The 19,735-nt window shown below is 40.3% G+C and overlaps 2 protein-coding genes across 2 annotated transcripts; both read left to right on the top strand.

Moving 5' to 3' along the window:
• The first annotated feature begins 15 nt into the window (after positions 1 to 15).
• On the top strand, positions 16 to 7,796 carry LOC119719333 (probable proline iminopeptidase). The gene is made up of 7 exons (XM_038188747.1): positions 16 to 262; positions 1,464 to 1,587; positions 2,616 to 2,791; positions 4,163 to 4,247; positions 4,836 to 5,023; positions 5,184 to 5,328; positions 6,687 to 7,796. The coding sequence occupies exons 1-7, from the start codon at positions 57 to 59 to the stop codon at positions 6,792 to 6,794; spliced, it is 1,032 nt and encodes a 343-aa protein (XP_038044675.1). The 5' UTR covers positions 16 to 56; the 3' UTR covers positions 6,795 to 7,796.
• A 2,794-nt stretch (positions 7,797 to 10,590) lies between these two features.
• On the top strand, positions 10,591 to 18,208 carry LOC119719287 (bone morphogenetic protein 1-like). Its single transcript, XM_038188686.1, has 9 exons — positions 10,591 to 11,477; positions 13,049 to 13,169; positions 13,559 to 13,774; positions 14,198 to 14,563; positions 14,751 to 14,798; positions 14,912 to 15,057; positions 15,462 to 15,666; positions 15,989 to 16,370; positions 16,739 to 18,208. Exons 1-9 carry the CDS (start codon positions 11,331 to 11,333, stop codon positions 17,250 to 17,252), a joined length of 2,145 nt encoding a protein of 714 aa, XP_038044614.1. The 5' UTR covers positions 10,591 to 11,330; the 3' UTR covers positions 17,253 to 18,208.
• Positions 18,209 to 19,735: the final 1,527 nt, after the last annotated feature.

Genomic DNA, 19,735 nt, shown 5'->3' on the forward strand with positions numbered 1-19,735 from the left:
TGGAACAGCCGTTCACCTCTCAGTGACCTTTTATCACTTCCGTATTGACAATAACAATGCTGAGGAGGTTTTTCACGCGTAGCCTGAATAAATCCAACGTAAAATTTAACAAATCGTCAAGGAATCTCGGCAGGAATATGGCAGAAACGAGTATGTACCCACCCATCGAGCCGTATGACACCGGCAGGCTGAAAGTTGACGATATACACGAGCTGTATTACGAACAAAGCGGCAAACCAGACGGCAATCCAATCTTGTTCGTGTACGTACAAAAATACAATCAGTCACTAGTGATGTCTGTGTAGCCTAGCAGTAGCATGCCTAGTACTAGTAGTCGTGTATTTTGTGTTATTGTCATCATTTATCAATGATCACTCACATTTAATAAAACTGATTATAATTTTTTCTGTCAGTGTCATAAGTCATTATTTTTGCCAATCACGTTAATCAATAAAATTGTTATTTTTAAAATAACAATTTTATTGATTAACGTGATTGGCAAAATATGAAGTCGGTTCACAATCACATTAACAATGTTAATGTGATTGTGAAGCGACTTCATATTTTGACCGATGTTATAAATTTGACAATAACAGGTACAAATAGGGGCCTATGTCCGAAACTCTGGCAATGTCTCGTTTGATACTTTGAAAGTGCATCATGCATTGTCAATGCATGTCCTAGTCCGAAAATGCCCTCGAAGCCAAACTGACATTTTCACATTAAGTTTAGGCATGTAATAACTCCAAGGTTTAGGCTAAATTTGAAATGTGAGAGGGATTGTAGGATAAAGGATGGGCACATTTAGTCCGAAAATTTGGGACTCTCAAAACATGCAAAACAAGAAAATAGACTGGCACCTAAAACAACCAGTCCAACACGGATTCAGAACTGCATTATCAACCATGCCAAAAGAATTTAAGAAACATGTGGCATGAAGCGGGAACTAGTCTCAATTTACTACACATTTCTCCATAGTCAAGCCACCAGACTATTGACACTGAATGAAGAGGTCAGTCTTTTCAAATGGTTGGACCATGGTTGGACATGTACCAGTCTAGTCTTTAGCCTCATTTTGAAATCACTTGACTTCCCTCTCATGTGCAAAATATTGAAGAAAAGTCTCTTTCAAAAATTGAATTCAGTCTGCAAACTTGCTTGGTGAAATACTGAGGACATTTTCTTTGCCCAGTGGAACTTTTGGAGAAATTTGCTGACTAAACTGTGAGTAAAGTGGGCCTGATTTAGTTTTGCACGTTTCAGAGCACTCCAGAGCCCTGTCTGGGAGTATACATATGACCATACTACTAGGACCCAGCGCTGTGATATGACATGTAGGATAAAGGATGGGCACATTGGCAACAGTGGGGGAAATCCAATCTTGTGAAACTAGTTCTACATATTGTCTGAGATGTTATCAGTCGCTCTTTTAAGTTTATTTTTATTCTCATTGTATCCTCTAGTCATGGTGGTCCAGGGGGCGGTAGCAGCCCTGCCGATCGTTGTTACTTTGACCCTCAATTCTACCGGATCGTGATCTTTGATCAGCGTGGGTCAGGCAAGTCAACACCGGCTGCAGAACTTCGGGTAATTTACCACAAATGTAATGAGGACTGATGACCCTTTGTTCTTTAGCAATAGCAAATTCCACAACAAAACCCAGACTGGGGCCTGGAGTGCTGAAAAACATGCAAAACAAAATCAGGCCAACTTTACTCACTCTTTGGCTGACAAAATTCTCCAAAATGTTCACGAGGCAAAGACAAGATCCTCAGTATTGCACCAACCAAGTTTGAGGTCTCAATTCAATTTTTAAAGGAGACGTTTCTTCAATATTTTGCATCTGATGAGAGGCAAGTGATATCAATTTGAGGCCAAAGACTAGACTGGTACATGTCCAACTATGGTCCAACTGTTTGAAAAGACTTGACCTCTTCATTAGTCTGAGAAATGTGTAGAAATAGAGACCAGTACCAGACAAGCCGGATGTTCTTGTGGCACAGTTGACTGATGCAGTACTAAAGGGTTGTTGGACTGGTTGTTTCATGTGCCAGTCTATTTTCTTGTATTGCATGTTTTCAATATCTTAATTTTTGGGACTCTCATACACAGTATTGAGAATCCCAAGTTTTCGGACTACACAAAACCCAGCCCTAAGGCCAAAAAAAAAAGTCTCCGGTTTCTGGTATGGAGCTTGCCCAAAAAGTGGTGCGGCAACGCGGATTTTTTTTTTTTTTACCTGACTTTTTTGCTTCAAATGTCAGCTGATGACTGCAAATGGTGCCCGACTAAACTTAGTGAAAATATATGGGAGTCCAGAGAGGCCACATAAAGCTTATTCTCGATCATAACCCCATCTAAAAACACGTTAAAATTGTGCAGCAGCAGGATTCCATTCAAACCAGTGAGTTTGGCGGTTTTGAGACATCATCTTTCATTGAAAAAAAACCTTTTTCATTTTGCCGACGCGCATGGCTACAGCGACGCGCGCGCATACCAGAAACCGGAGACTTTTTTTTTTTGGCCTAATGTACAATGCCACTTTCAATATCTCTCCCCCCCCCAGTTTTAGTTTTATTTCTCTCAAGACAATGTTTTTTATGTTTTCCTCTCAGAATAACACCTCATGGCATCTTGTGAAAGACATAGAAACAGTGAGAGAGCACCTGAAGATCGACCAATGGGTGATATTTGGGGGCAGCTGGGGGGCAACACTGAGCCTCTTGTATGCAGAGATTTACACAAAGAGGGTCAAAGCAATGGTGCTGAGGGGTGTCTTTACATTTCAACCGTTAGTATATCATTACTAATAATATATTGAATGGCTGATGAGCAGAGTTGCTGACTCGAGTCATGTGACTTGGACTCGAGTCGGACTCGAGTCGCTATTTTTGTGACTTGTGACTTGACTTGTAAATACCAGCTTTGACTTGTGACTTGACTTGGACTTGCAAACAATGACTTGTGACTTGACTTGGGATTGCAAAAAATGACTTGTTACCAACCCAAGTCAGACGCTACTCGAGCGACCCAATACACTTTAATTAAGCTATTATACTTTTAATTAGCTTTTTCATTCCAGAAAATAGACCTCAGTGACTGAATCCAGTAAAATGAATAGTTCCCACTAGTTTAAAAAGTGTTCAATAAGACTGTCACAACAAACTACAGTTTTCAATGACCAATTGTCTCTTGCTTAATGTATTGGTTGAACAAACTTTGAAAGGAACCTTTCATGAAAAGAAAGCAGGCCTTTGTCAATTAAATGTAAAATACCGGATAGCCTAACCCATTGGTAGGCGTTTAGTATACATGAAAATTGAACAAGAAAAGTGTTAGTATACTACATGTAATCGAGTTGAGGAAGTCTTTTTTTCACGGTCATCTCAACATTTATTTCTACAATGTAAAGTAAATTTATTAAAGTATACAAAGGGCTAATATCCGACAGATATGTGATAAACTACAAGAATAGTAATTGCAACACATTGAAAAAGGGGAATTAAGGAGGCATGTTCAAAATAACTTGTAAGTTCACGCCAGGTTAATTCTTTTAGCTTATTACAGCTGGACAAAATAATGTGCAACTTGACGTGTTCTTGGACAAAGATACTTGAGACTTGACTTGTGACTGGACCTAATGACTTGGGACTTGACTTGTGACTGGACCTAATGACTTGTGACTTGACTTGTGACTGGACCAAATGACTTGTGACTTGACTTGGACTTCCAAACAATGACTTGTGACTTGACTTGGACTTGCAAAAAATGACTTGCTGCCACCTCTGCTGATGAGGGCACTAATACATATCTATTTGCCTAGAGGGACTGTGCATGAACTGTAGGCAGTATTTCCTAGAGCTGTAGAAATACTGCTAAAGCACTGGACTGTGCTGGGTGGTCTTGACATTGCAACAGTAGTATGGTACTGCCTAACAATGCATTGACTGGATGAAGGCACTAGTACACCTATTTGCCAAGAGGGACTGGAATGACAAGAAGGCAGTATTTCCTAGAGCTGAGGAAATAATGTTACATAGGCAAATATTCCTCTGTTACATAGGCATATATTCCTCTACATGTATCTTAAATTATAAAATACATGTGTACGTGTGTAACATTTTTTTCAAGACTGACTTGTTAAATTTGTTATTTCATCAAGGAAAGAAATCAAATGGCTGTACCAAGAAGGAGCAAGTTATTTTTACCCAGATCATTGGGACAGCTACATCTCTGTCATCCCTGAGGTAATCGAGCAACTGAGCTTGTAGTCTTGGACTATGACTTTATTTACTTTGGCACCCATGTGCAGCCTCTCTGACAAGCACTGACGGGCGATGAACCAGATCCAATCTTGGGAACTGAGGCATTATAGGACCCAACAAATTCTGAGCATAGCCCATGAGTGCGCAGTAGCTTGAGATAGCGCACACGAGCTGTGCTTTGTATTTCTTGGGTCCCACTGAAAATGTTCCCAAGGCATGATTTGATTCATCGTGTTGATAATGCCCCTGTCTCAGTTGCAGCTTGTCCGCACTTGCCACAAGGGTGGATCCAGAGAGCTTACTACTGGGAGGGGGGGGGGGCTCTCTCAAGTGTCTCAAGGTCACTGCCGGGGGGGGGGGGGGGGGGGACCGGGGGAATTGCCCCCTTCACACCTCCTGGATCCGCCACTGCCAAGGGTCAGGATTTTCTACGTTAGTGGAATACAATCCATATCCAGTCTTTGACCGGGACTCCTGAACTTTGAGAAGACCACGTCTGCATATGTTTGTCCATCTTTCTGTCTCTATTTTCATTTTATGAATTCCGGCCCTTTCTGTAATCATTTCAAGGAGGAGAGAGGCGACCTTGTCACCGCTTACCACAAGAGGCTGACTGGTGATGATGAAGACGTCAAGATGACGTGTGCCAGGGCTTGGAGTCTATGGGAATGCTCTGTCTCCAAACTGGTTCCCGACAAAGAAGCAGCCATCAAAGTGACCAACGATCTCTGGGTGACTCAGTTTGCTAGGATTGAGAGGTATTAGTCAATGAACACTGTGTAAAAGGTCCCCCCAACACACACACACCCATAATTACAAAGAGAAAGTGGTAACCGTTTGGGAGCTCATACTTTGACTAATACAAACCGATTTGAAGATGGAAAGATCGTATTAATGTTTCCCCCTTTTTTTCTTCAGCCACTACATGATCAACAGGGGATTCTTAGAGTCGGACAGGTACATCTTAGATAACGCCATCAAGCTTAAAGACATTCCTTGCAGCATAGTTCAAGGACGTTATGATATTGTATGCCCACCTGAATCTGCCTTCAAACTACATCAGGTTGGTATTTTTCTTAATCCCCCCAAAATTAAAATTTGTTTGTGAGTGCAAGCTTCAATAACTATTTACTGGTAACATAGATAAGACACAGCCTTAAAGGGAAAATACAACATTTGCAAACATCAAAAAATAAGACTACCAAGTCATTTTGGAAATACCTTGCTGGACTGTTAGTGAATGACAGTGTAAAGCATCCTGTAAAATCATGGCACCTGGTATACTGTCATTTTCAAGAAAAGTGGTATTTTTGTATCAATTTCCAACGCTGATCGGCCGATCAGCGTTGGAAAAAACTGGCTTTTTTTCAAATACTGGCCCCAGTTGACCATCGCACTTGTTTGCAATCAATTACACACCTATGAACGGGTACAAGCCAGCTAGACTGGTTCCCTGACCTTACAATTCCCCAATATATGTAAACTGCTCTGTTTCTTCTTAAATGGAGTCAGGGAACCAGACTACAGGAAAATGATTGTTTTTCTTGGTTTTTATAGCATTTTCGAACCCAAAACCTCAAAAAAGTCAGTGTAACTATAATTGCTATATATTTCCAACCCCCCAATTCCATCCATTTCTGAAAATTACAGCAAAAGCAAATGATGAATATTCCCTTTAAACCAATAAGTGTAGAACTGGGCCAAGAACACACACATTTCTGGTCTACACAATGGGCTGGATTTAGCCCATTCATTGGAATTAAAGGGAATATACAACATTTGCAAACATCGAAAAATAAAACTTCCAAGTTTTCGGAAATACCTTACTAGGATGTTGTTAAACAACAGTCTAAAGCATCCTCAATATTATGGCACCTGGTGTGAAGTCTTTTTCAAGAAAATGGTATTTTTGTACACATTTCCAACGGTGGTTGGCAGACCACCATTGGAAAAACTTAACTATTTTTTAACTACTGCTCCAAACTTAACCATTTTTTTTTAGTTCAAATTTTGTTTGCTATAGGTAACATGTTCATGAAAGGGTGCAGGCCAGCTAAAACGGGTTTTCTTACTTTACAATTTTCCAGCATCTATAAATCGATCCATTTCATCTTAAGGGGAGTCAGGGAGCCAGACTACTTTAAAAGTTTTGTTTTTCTTGGTTTTTCCAGCATTTTCAAATGCAAAACTTCAAACATGTCAGTGTAACAATATTTGATCTAAAATACTAACCCCTCAAATAGTTCATTTCTGAAATTACAGCAAAAGCCAATGATGTACATTCCCTTTAAAGGGAAATCCTATACAATAGCACTGCCCAGCTCACAACTTTCAGTTAGTGAGTCAGTCAGTCAGTGATGAGATTGGTGAAAAGAGGACAAAAACTATGAATATCTTTGAAACATTTCTTTTCTCTCTCAGATACTTCCCAAATCAGAGCTTCATTTCCTTATAGCTGGCCACTTCTCTAAGGAACCTCTGATCCAAGAGAGTCTGGTGAAATCCACAGACAAGTACAAAACTCTGTAGAGAAAATCTATGTGAGTATAACATGCTGATCAGCTTAACATCGCTCTGTTTCAGGATTGATTATTGAAATGTGCAAACTGAAATTCCTTTGACGTGATATTTTCATGAGGCTTACATTACGTTTTTGAAGGTGTTGGGTTTCTAAGATACCCTCGGGTAAATCTAGTGTATGGATCAGAATGCCTGCACAGAGAGCTCTCAGATCATTTAGTGACAATAAAAGTACAATTAGGGGACTATTCATGCGTATCACAGAGAAACAATGAAATGTCCTGCGAGTACTGTCGCTATTAAGTTCGTTAGAAAACTGAACTCAATAAGACTGCTGTCGTTTAACACTGCTCCATTCACAACACCAGGGCCCAATTTCACGGCGCTGCTCAGCACACAAGTTTTTGCTAACAGAGCCATCCGTCTATTTCATGGAGACCGTAAGCATAAGCACAGCAAAAGGCACGCTTACTTCAGAGGAAATATTTGCTTAACTTAGTGACGTAACAAGAGAAATCTCCATGCACACGCGACTGTTAACACATCCTCGCTGTGAAATACTGCTTAAGGTTAGCAAATTTTTCTGCTATGCTAAACATAACTTTTCTGCTAATCGTTAAGCTAGCTAGAAATTGGGCCCAGCTGTTCAACACACCAACTACATGATAAAAATAAAAATTATAAAAGAGCTCCCCATCAAACAACTGAGGACGCTGTTCAAAAATAGCAGAGAAAAAATACACTGTTTAAAGCAACAGTGTTATTTTTTTGGAAAACAGTAGTCTTTTGTAACATTCACGAAGAGCACTGCTGTCATTTTCTCAGGTTTTGATACAACTGTGAATATAATTTTAAGAATATCAATTCCAATGGTTATAATTGATTTGAAGTTTAAAGCTATAGTCCATCATTTGCAGCCATCCGAAAAGTAACTGGCGTAATTATTGTTGAAAAACAAACTTGGTTGAAAGATAGTAAGGGAACTAAACTCCCTGTGAAATTATTCTTTCTGGGAAGCTGTCATTTTGAAGTAATCAACGAAAGAAGGCCTCTCCAACGGTGATTCTTAAGAAGCACCGTAGGAAAATTTAAATTAGTAGTTCGTTTTGTTATTCAGCGCAGCGGGCGCAAGTATTGGAACGACGCACACGCGCGTGCGGTTGTTATAATTCGTCGGATCAGTGCGCGACATCGCGTATAGCTGCAATTCAAAACAATTCAAAACATGATTCAGTAACTTTTGATTTGAAATTGAGATCTTAGAATGCTGTTTTTCTCGGAATGTACAGCTGAAGCTGAGCTGAAACTTCATCAGGTTAGTTGCTCAGTATCCTTCATTAGATTTTGAACACTTTTGTTGCTTCAAACGAACAAAATGCACAAATTACAAATGATGGACTGTAGCTTTAATACCTTTTATTGTTAAACTTTCTGTTGTGCATGCTATGCATAAGAATAATGTATTACCGGAGTGTGTGATGCTCAGTGGAAAAAAAATGTTTTCTTTACCGGTTTTCTCTGTAATTTCCTTTTTTTTTTTAAAGATGTTTAATTGATCATATTTATAGGATGCGAAAATTTCACATCCACTTTCACAATGTTGCTTATACAGTTAATTAAGCTAAACCCAAGAAAGAATATAATAGAAGTAATGGCTTTGTCAAAATATTCCCATCTAACGATGTTGTTTTTTAAATTGTTATTATTTTCCTTGAAACGCTATCAATTATTTTCGTTCCTCTTTTTTTATTACTCATTTTACTCTATTGAATATTTAGTGGATAGTTGACATTTTATAATGATAAATTAAGTTCTTGGCTTTCGAGTTGAATGTTTGTATATTTTAATTTCTTGCTGGTTTCGCATGTTTTGATGAGGAAGTCTCATAAAGACTTTTGTTTTTGCCACATTTTTTTTTATTTTGCCATTCTGTTTGAGTTCTTTACATTTGACCAGTTGATCAACATAATCTTATCTCACAACTGTATTACACCTTTCAAATATAAATGTCAAATTTCGATAAAAAATGAACAATGCGAAATGGAGCACTAGTCTCTTTCGCAAACGCAAAGCGCCCTCATTCCCCAGGTATAGATGGAGAAAGATATATGCCATTCCCGAAATTTTGGCCGAACTTCAGTATCCGGCTTCAAAGCCCAAAACCGTTAGCTTCAGCACATGTCTGGCTCTTTATGTGCATATCAAAGCCGTTAAGAATGTATTTAAGCAGGGGTGTGAAATCTCAGCTTTTAAGCTGATTTCAGCTTTTTTTGTTTTGGATTTCAGCTTTTTTTCCCTCACTTGCTGTGTACAAAAGTATAGTAGATTTCCAAAGTTCAGCTTTTTTACACCTTTTTCATCTGTTTTCAGCTATTTTTATCAGTGGTCACTCACACCCCTGTTTAAGATTTAAGCCCGAGTCGTATCCTGTCGAGTTGAATTCACATGTATAAAGGTTCCCAGCTGGCACTCGGGACAGAGAATCGGTACCGCACCGCGTCGCGCACTGCACCTAATTTTGAGGTAACAAAATGGCCCTGTACTCCCTTCGTGTATGTGCACGTTCCCACTGTCAGGTTCACTAGTACTGGTGGTGCAAACCTTTGCCTTGACCCTAGATTATGTAAACTCTGCCAAAACCAGAGAGGAAGACGAAAAACATCTGATTTGGGTGCTGAGCGATATAAGCAGTGTTATCGAAGGCACATCGTTCTTAGCGATTTATTGACTTCTGACGATATAAAGTTTGGATATGGGGCGGTGTCCCGGAGCGGGGGTACTACTCACAGATACAACTCTTGTCATGCGCGGTGCATGCTGCTTTGTTTAAACGATATAGCTCCATGTTTAAACTAACATGGTTGTTTAATTAAACAATAACGTATGAGATTGATTATCACTATAACTTAAAATTGAAAATATATATAGATTATGTTGTCCCTACACATATACCTTGAACTTATCACTAAAACATGTCACTTGAAAGTGATCTAACGAAAACAATTATGGAGCTCGTTTATACAAGAGACCTTTGCGAGTGTAATAAAGATATTTCGCACTGCAGTCTGGTAACCGACACGCAGTGTGGGTCATAGTAATGTATCCCAAGGTATGGCGTTGGTCTAGACCGCCGACATGCTGGCTGCCTATAGAGTCGACCCATCTAACACTGACCCGTATTCTTAGCTAGCTGCAATAAACTCCTTGGTGGTGTCTTATGATGATGGATAAACGTAATCATGAGTGGTAGTTTCAGACCCACCGGAATTCGCAAAGCTAAATAAAAAACGGGTGTTTAAAATGTGATATTTTGCTATATTTGGAAATGGTTTCCCAAATAACCAACAAAACAAAGAGGTAATGCCAGATTTCTTGACACCCGGTCCATGATTTTCTCCCCTTCCCTGGCCATGTAATCCTGAGTGTACTCCATGGTAAGACGAACTCAAAGTCCAAACAATCGAAAGTTCTCGGGCGACAGGCCAACAGTTTCGGCACAGGTGGTATTTCATTTACTGAGCTCGATACAAGTCACCCTGAAGTCGAGGAAATGTGGTCATAGGCAACGTCGAGAATGTTCATGAAAGCTTTGCGTCGTTAATCGACCCTGGAATCTCATTAAAAGCAGTGTATAATCGGAATCGTTACCACGGCAACGTAATGAATGCCATTATTTTGTTTGCCGGAACTGACCTTTGTTATGACGTGTTGATTTTGGAAGGTGGTGGAGATTCCATTAATTGGAAGGGGGGGGGCTTCACTTTTTATGACAGTTGATAATTATTCCCGTTTCCTGACTGTAATTCACATCACACACTTGTCGTTATGGTGAAATACTTGATTGCAATGGTGTTTTCATGGTTTTGGTTTGGGATTGGAGTAAATCTTTGAACTTATCCTTGACCCTCGAAGAATTGTCCATTCATTGACATCTGTTTTCAAAAGAAAACTACGGCGAACCTGTACTCTAGTACTAATAATATTGGGTTAACTTGGAAAAAGACGTCATTATGTCGTCAGTCGAACAGGAAATCCCAGTTACTGTGCATCTTGTAAAAACGGTGCTTAAATTAAATTAAACCTGAAACCCGATCGGACTTGTTCCAAGGTCTTCTAGAAAACCCCCCGCAATATTACTAAATTTGTGTAAATCTGGAGAATTTCAGTTCGTGTACATAAATCGTATGGGACATCTTTAGTTAAAGACCATTGATATGATATGCGCTTGAATCAAGGATAAACGAATCATTGAACAACTGCCGAAGGAACAAAAGTTTGCGGCTCAATCACGTAACCTCTCAGCGATACGCGTTCCGAATGCGGTCGAAATTCCTCCTAAGCGAATTACAAACTCTTGAAGAATTTAGCGACCCCCAGCTGCCAAGACACGACCGCAGACGGTTAATCCACTCCCGCGACTTCCAATCGCGTAAATAAGACGAGGACTGATTTCATCACCAGACACCCACCCTCCATCAAGGCAATCCAAGGGGTAAACTCTTGGCAGGAGTCGGTAGATCAAGTCCTTTGGGGATCCTTGGGATAATGAAACCCAGCCGTATCGAGAAGGCCAGATTGTCCAACATGGCTCACCAAGTCACCAGCAAACCGACACTTCTTCTTCTTCTTCTTGAACTCTCCATTATCTGTTTACTTCTTCCTCTCATCAGCGCAAACGATAACACAGACAAGGTAAGACACGACATTTCCTACCATTTTTTAATTAAGCTGCCATTGCAATTCGTTTCTCTTCTTTTCAATTTACATTGGTACCTTCTCTTGGTCTCAATGTTTTGAAATCGTAGGTTAAATACACTTATAGTCGTGTCGTTAAAACTAGACCCCGCAGAGTTATCGGCGTATTTTTGTCGATGTTTATTTTCGTAGGTAAGACCTTGATTGCCATTATGTGACATGAGTGACATATTGTCATAGTATAACTATAGGTAAATCACATCTGGACTCCCAAACGAACTTAAAACGTCAAAAAAATACAAGGGTTACCGTTAAGAAGCAAAAAACACCGTAACTAAAACCAACTAAGACGCATAAACTGACTTTGTTATCGTCGAGACATTGTATATATATTCATAACTTCGCCCACAAGTTTTTATTTCTCAAAATCTGTAGTTTTTTAGTACTGTGAAAGCAGCAATTGTAAATACTGAAAAAAATGGAAAATATACATATGCCAAACATTGCTTTATTTAAAAGTACAAAAGTGGATTCAACCTTGCACGTCGTTGTATATCATAAAAAAATATTAATGGGGATGTGGAAGGAAGCATACAGTTTTAGGAAGCAAGAATTGGCAAAATCCTCGCAAAGCATCTCAAGTCTTCAACAACACAATGTGGAACTCCCATCGAAATAAGCGGGAGCATATTCATCACTACAACCACCAGAGCATCAACAGTTCAATCAGTTCCCAACTCTCTCAATTTTTCTTCCTTTCGGAAGGAGCCAAAAAATGAAAATAGACTGTCAAATTCGTTATAAATCCCGTTGAATGGTGTCCCATCGGGGGATGGGGTGGAGGTTTCTGAGCTTTTTTGCAGATGGAAAAAGGCACCATGTGGGTCAGTATTTCATCGACATGCTGAGATCAGAAAACAGCGAACTACTTGAACTTCGGTGCACGCTCCTGATCCAATCTGCGGTTGCTTCTTCGCACTTTAACCCCTCACGTATAGATCTCATTAATGACGAAATTGCACAAAAAAAGTTCGTCTTGTGTGTTGAACTTTTGCAATCACAACTTGACTCTCCATATGGAGATACAATTGTTACCAGACGTGTTTCTTTGTAATAACATACCCTTGCAATAATTTGGATCGTTTTTATTTAGTTGTTTTTACTCTGTCACGATCATCATCGTTTTAACAGAATATCTACAAAAAGTGTGGGGCAAATCCAATTTTTATTTACACCTATCCGTTACATACCTCTTCTGAAATAATAGCTTCAGAATGATGCAAGCTTCTTTATGTTTTTTCTTCAGTAAATAAGCCCATGTATCGATTCAATCGAAAGTGATTCTGGTTTGGAAACACTGTTTCGATATTGTCACAACTTTGTCTAGGCTCGATTTTTATTCCTCATTCCCGCATTTTACAATTTGCCTCAAGTGAAACAAAAGAACACTTAAACCCGGGCAATAAAAATAATGCTCGTGTTTGATTAGATGACAGGATGATATGATAGGAAGAAAATCATGCAATGATAAAAATATCTAGTGTATTTCTTGCTGGTTTATTCGTCAGGTTATTGACTTGTTGCAAGGACATCGCAGTAAGAGATTTGTAGAGGTGCCTAGATCATGGAGATACACACGCCATGCTATTGATGTGTTGAAGCACGATCTCAACAACAATGACTTGTATTGTAAGTTCTGGAGCTTCTATCAAAACGTCCAATATTAAAATGATAATAAATAAACGAATTTTAAAACATTAAAATATCTCAAACAAACCAGATTGACTGTGAGCAGATGTCTTAAGGTCAATCTTACTTGAATGGAATAATCACAGGAACTACATATGCTAATTCGCTGGAAAATAGGTTACCAGCCAAACTGCTTTTTACCTGATTTTAAACGGTGGATGTGACTGGTTCCCGGCTTATTTTTTTAAGCGCTTTGGTATAGAAGCTCAGTAAAATTGGGACCAGGTTCTAATATTTGAATTTTCCAACTTGGACACAACTTGGGGCCGGCGGTCAGTTTAAAATTTATTTAGAAAAAAAACCCTTTATTCTCTCTCGGTCATGACCAGTTTGTCGAGGTGATGCCTTCCGTGGGGTCCAGTGCCCAGAGGAACCATTCTGCGCAGCCTGGGATCAGATCTGCGACGGGGAGCAGATATGCGCCCTGGAGCATAGAGCTGAGTGCTTGGAGAGGTCCGAGGCATCCTTTGGCCGTATGGATTCTAGGCTTTGTGACGGAGATGAGAATCCCAAATGGTGTCATTGGAAATACCAGGCACCTGTCAGTACGTAAAGTTGTTAGAATTTGTTTTATTGATTTGTTATGTTTTCAGAAAAATCCTAGCATGCCAGTTTTGCGGATCTAAGCATTTCAAAGGTAACTAAGACGAAGATGAGGAGGATGCCTTTGCCACTTATTGCCAGGATCCTTTGGGGATATACCAATTTCGTCACCACTCAAAAATGACAGTGTTTTACCATTACGTATCATTCTTACTATCTTGTACTTTCATGGTTGCAAGTATAAAAAAGAGTCATGACCTCTGTAGATCACTGTCTGTATGCCTGCCATCTTGCAACTTCTCATGGAATTTGTCGCTGTTGTGATTGTCACTGTCGTTGCTCATGTGTTGGAAGAGGCTACCCCCTCCACCCACTTTTTCTTCAAAATATTTAAAGTAATATATTTTGTGTGACTATCTCCGTAGGATGTGGAGAGGACATCTTCCTAGGACCCAACAGACGAAAGTACCGGATCCAATCCCCCGGGTACCCTGACCTATACCCCGGGGACTACTACTGCTTCTGGACCATCTCGGTCCCTGAAGGTCACACTATGACCGTCGAATTCAAACGTTTCGAGACTGAGCCCAACTATGACTTGGTGTCCCTCGGCACGGGCTACAATCGGGAGAACGAACGCTCTGTGATCATCTTCAATCACAGCGGCTTAAAGAAGCCATCTCCCAGTAAGTTCGATGTCAATAGCAACACTGTCTGGTTGACCTTCAAGTCTGATGATTGGGAGAACTTCAAAGGATTCTCCATCGAGTTCATGGACGGAGAGAAAAACCGTAAGATACATTTTGCTATCACGGAGAGATACGAACCAGTTGTGTGGCATTCTTATAGAATGATTTGGTGGCAGCGGTGGGATCAGCAATGTGATGAGATGCATAGCAGTACATTGCAAAAATTGATTTGATTATTTGATTATTGTCAGTTTCTGTATGAATAATTGCTTACATCTTTTCTGAACAGATTTTGGAGTTCTGGGAAGGAGTCCCTTCAATCAGGAGCCTAATAGAGGTAAAATATTCATCGACGAAGCTTGGAAAGATAATGTTCATTAACAATTGAAACTATCCAGAGCCTTAACAAAAACTTTGGATTCTGAAGAGTCGCTCTTTCTTTGCTCTTAGATTGCGGCGGTAAAATCCTCATGCAACCCGACAAGGAGACCGCTGTCCATTCACCACGCCACCCAAGGTTCTACCCTAACAACATCGAGTGTGAATGGGTCGTGTCGATCGAGGAGGGGCTCCGTATTCGAATACATTTTGAAGCCGTGAGTTTTGATTTTTTTGGGGGGGATTCATATTTTGTTCGTAATTTGACTAAAAGATTTGATGACAGATGCTTGATGAGCACACATCATTTTCATCACCACCTCCACCTTCCTCGTCATCCTCCCCATCAGTGGCGTAGCCAGGAATTTTTCAGTGGGGGGGGGGGGGGGGGGCGCTGGGGGGGGCGCTGGGGGGGGGGGGGGGGCTGGAACATTTCATGGGGGGGGGCGTCATGTAGATCAATGATAATTTTTTTAGAAACTCAAAATCTCAGTGGGGGGCGCTGTCGCCCCCCCCCACGCCCCCCCCCCCCCCGTGGCTACGCCACTGCTCCTCATCAACCATCCAAAGTCTTCCACCTACATCCAGCCATCTTAATCTCCTCCTCGCCTTCTCTTGCCAGTTCGATGTGGAAGAAGTCAAAGACCATCTCAGCGTCGGAAATGGCGTCAGTAGCAGACGGGCCCCGATCCTCTACAAATACAGCAGTCGCACCAAACCCGCTGATATCATTTCAAGGGGCAGTGACGTCTGGTTTAAGTTTGTCACCAGCATTGCGGTCGCCCGCACGGGCTTCAACGCGATCCTGACAGAACAACCTATTAACGGTATGTCACCTTTAAATATTTGAATTGGCAACTTTTGAATTTATTGCTGTTAAAACTGGAGGACTGGTAACTTTCTTTCAACTGTAAGATATTAGTAGTTTCTTCTTTTTTCGATGTAAGTAGTTTCTTCTTTTTTTAATGATAGCTTTCAGTAGACTTAAAAGTGTGACAATGACAAGAAATCGTTTTGACATATTTACGCAACTCTGTTTAAAAAGAGAGGATTTATAGTAGTTGTTAGAAGTTACTTATTTGGTTTATGCCGGCTATAGGTGCTGACTAAACGTACCAACTTGATGAATTGCCACTTTTTCCCAAACAGATTGTGGCGGCATTTTCACAGTCCCCAGTCACGGCAAGATGAGTTTCGGTTCCCAAGACTATCCCAACAACTACCCGGCCGACACCGACTGTCTCTGGCAGTTCCGGTCCGGTTCCAACCGTCGCATCCACATCGGATTCAAGGATTTCGACTCGGAGTACGCTTACGACGTGATGCGCATTGGCAACGGATTCGAACCCAACGTCAACGGGTCTAATATCGAGATAGAGCACAGCGGAGACTCTTTGCCCGGTTATAGCGAACCTGGAGACCTGGTATTCGAGTCTGCCGGACCGGTGGCTTGGCTGGACTTCAAGGCGGATGATTTCAACCAGAAGAAAGGATTCCGATTCAATGTGTACAATGAGGATTCGTCACCCTGGTGAGTTGTTTTAATCAACACGCTCTCACGATAGCTTCCTTACAGTACAAATCGAACCAAGTGTTGGCCTACTTGAAGTTATAACGAAGAGACTTAAACACGATACATGTATTGTTCAATTGGATTTCATATCTGAGATGTGTAAGTCGTTGTATGTGATATTCAACAATTCTGGCAAAAGATGCCGTACGTTTGAATTGACTTGCTCAGTTTTGTGAACTCTGAACTGGGTTTGACTGTTTGAACCGAAATTTAGACCACTTTGTCTATGTCACATGGTGCTGTTGGAACACCAATCCAATGCACCAAGACCAAAGTTTGAGATACTCTTCGTTTAACGTTGTTTGACAATTTGCACTTTCTGTCAGGGTTGTGGCAGAGTCCATCTCCTACGGAGAGCCAACATCAGACACAGATGTTTTAGTAGTAGGCTTCAGCGTGGGAAGCGAGTTACCAGGCATACAGCTTCAAGACCAGGAAGTTGATGATCCCAATGCCCACCAAGGGAGTGATCAGGACGCCACCAACGGCGGGAAAACAGAGCCTGAACCTCAGGAGCCTGAACCTCAGGAGCCTGAACCTCAGGAGCCTGAGAACGTGGACGTTGTCACCGACCAAAACCAAGACCAAGTCAACACCGACGGGAATTCAGACACCCAAAGACCTCCCAAGAGAGGAGGCAAGAAGCCGAAGAAGAACAAGAAACCCACGACGCAGGCACCCACGACAGAAGAGCCCACGACGACGACAATGGCAGTGACAACCACGGAGGCAGTCATGACAACCGAGGAAGAGACCACGTCGTCTGACGCTGACGCCGAGGACAGTTCCAGTTACAGCTCTGACTACGAAAGCGGATTCTCCACGTCTTCTTCTAATTAAAGAACCACCGCAAAGCATGGGCACAGAGGCGACACAATCTGCAAAAAGTTGAACTTTTGTCTCTCAATATCCATCATGCATTTATATTTTCCCAAGTTATCTTCATCTGAACACAACCTTATATCCATATACATAATCTTGCATAAGATTTCAATTGTTTTAATCTTAAACTGAGTTTTGATATTTTAAATGAGTTTTTTTGGGGTTCAAGTTTTATTTTTAGTAAGTCAAATTTTAATCGCCAACATTATGTCTTGCGATGTACGCAATATAATGCCAAGATAATTTTTTGTATAGCTTTAAGAAACTGTAGCAACCAAGTACATTTTGTAATTATTAAACTCAGTGTCTGATCACTCGAATTAGGGTATACATCATTGGGCTATGATTGACCAAACAAGTACACGCAAGAAGAAGTTCTGGCTTGACCAATCAGAAATGAAAGGGCAAGATTTTCAACCAATCAAATCTCCTGTTATGACAGTGTTAGTCCTTGTGACCTTGTTTGGTAAATGCACCTGACGCACTATCACGGGGTTTAAATTACTAGGTAATTGGGTTATACCCATGGTTATACGTTCAGGCTAAATACAAAGAACAGCTTGGAAACATGTGGTACCAATTTCTGACTTAAAAAACTCAACATAACTAGGAAGTTCACCTGCGAATGCATTCAATAAAACACGTAGGAGCAAGGCCACAATTTTAAATCACGATCTTAATAATCCAAGTTTATAAATAGATTTTGATCAATGTTTGATCCACCTTTAATCGTTTGGTGTATTGACGAAGAGGGCGCAATGCGCCTGCCAATTATGACAAGTTACGTGTATAGTAGAATTTGAATAATGTAGTTATTAGCAAATTCTAAAATAAATGTACACAACGTTTCACTTGCTGTACAGTGAAGTACTTGATGAATTTGGTAATAAACCACTTCGTGTACGCACATTTAAGCGAGTGATAGACCTGCTGGATTTATTTACTCGGTTTCTCTAGAACCGAATAATTCCAATTTATTGACCCAAGGTCGTAAACGTGTACAGACTGTGACTTTCTATCAGTTGGAGCCCATAAAAGTCGAGAAATTATTATGAAAGAATTTTTGCAAACAAAGAAACAGTGGGTTTTTTTAAAATTAAAATAAAAAATATTTGTCTAGGGGCTATTATACATGTTCGAGTCACGATATGATTATGAAGGAAACATGGGGATACACTTTTTGGGGGAGGGTGGAGGGGCTGAAATGAGCCCGCTGATTCCATCCCGTGCACCTGTCGTCGACTTGCAAAAGTTCATTGTTCTGACCTCTCACTAGCGACTAATAAATCACTCATGTCCAAGGTTAGCGCTGTGCTTTTGGTTTAGGCCATTAATTATGTTTTCGGCAAAAACGAGCTTATACCAGCATGACCATTGCGATATATTAACGCAAAGTAATAATCGTACAATAATTGGTTCATGCAGTTATACAAAGTTACGACGAAAAAAAAAATCACTCAAAAGAATGTTTCTTTCCCATTTTTTATTCGAAATGCCATTTGCTGGCTTCTGAAAAAAATGGGTACCTCATAAACTCGAATATCTCAAGGGCCCATGGAACATACTTTGGTTTTCTGGTGGCCAAGCCTCTCAGCACATAAAAGTCGTTTCTGATGATTAGTTGATATTTCCCCAAATTTGGAGCACTGGAAATCCATTAATTTTCGATCTTATAATGTAATTGTTAAAAAAAGAGAGGAGATTTTGATGCATGACCTGCTTTAAATTGAACTTGTATAAGGCAGTTGACGTCGTCGTGCACGTAGCCTTGAGAACCTTATGTAGTTATTTTTTTTATGTTTGTACAGTGCAACGCTTTTAAAAACAAGGTCGAGTTGACCAAGATGGTTTTATATGAAAGCTTTTTTTATTCTTAGCAAATTTGCCTGCTTAATAAAAGATGATCCACACCAGTCACAGCTACTATACAACACAATGTGTTATAATATTTATCAAGCTCACATGTTTTCTCTAAGCATAAGCAAATTACTAAGCAATCTAACTGCAGGTTAGTTGCTCAAGGGATAACACCCCTTTTAGATGTTCACCCGATTTCTTGGAGTTGACTCACACGTTTTTAATCAGTAGTTAAGTAGAACCGTCCTACGCATTATTTGGAAACCGTTACCGCATAATGTTACGATAAAATATTAATTTCTTGAGGTATTTTTTTCCCCGCAGGGTGGCGCCACAAGCTACAGCTGTAGGCGAGATGTCGCAATTTATTGTGATTAAATCAACAGGTGCTGCGTGTACTAAATCTTAAAGGAACCGTTTAATAATCACCACTTGATGATATTGATTTCTGAATGAGTATTGGTGAGAATGTGTTTAATATTTTGTACACGGTCACTCTGTCCATGCTGCGTTAAAAGTCAGTAGTCAGACAATTGCAAGAATATGCATAATGCATGTGTTTTAATATAGTTTATGGTGCAGGA

The sequence above is a fragment of the Patiria miniata genome, unplaced genomic scaffold, assembly GCF_015706575.1.
Source record: "Patiria miniata isolate m_02_andy unplaced genomic scaffold, ASM1570657v1 HiC_scaffold_8, whole genome shotgun sequence".
Taxonomy (NCBI): Eukaryota; Metazoa; Echinodermata; class Asteroidea; order Valvatida; family Asterinidae; genus Patiria; species Patiria miniata.

What these genes read in the sequence shown, in the direction of transcription:
- LOC119719333 (XM_038188747.1), top strand. Translation starts at nt 57, where the DNA reads ATGCTGAGGAGGTTTTTCACGCGTAGCCTGAATAAATCCAACGTAAAA. An exon ending in GGCAATCCAATCTTGTTCGT is followed by an intron (nt 263 to 1,463) that starts GTACGTACAAAA and finishes TGTATCCTCTAG; the next exon opens with TCATGGTGGTCCAGGGGGCG. An exon ending in CAGTTTGCTAGGATTGAGAG is followed by an intron (nt 5,024 to 5,183) that starts GTATTAGTCAAT and finishes TTTTTTCTTCAG; the next exon opens with CCACTACATGATCAACAGGG.
- LOC119719287 (XM_038188686.1), top strand. Translation starts at nt 11,331, where the DNA reads ATGAAACCCAGCCGTATCGAGAAGGCCAGATTGTCCAACATGGCTCAC. An exon ending in CAATCAGGAGCCTAATAGAG is followed by an intron (nt 14,799 to 14,911) that starts GTAAAATATTCA and finishes CTTTGCTCTTAG; the next exon opens with ATTGCGGCGGTAAAATCCTC. An exon ending in TTCGAATACATTTTGAAGCC is followed by an intron (nt 15,058 to 15,461) that starts GTGAGTTTTGAT and finishes TTCTCTTGCCAG; the next exon opens with TTCGATGTGGAAGAAGTCAA.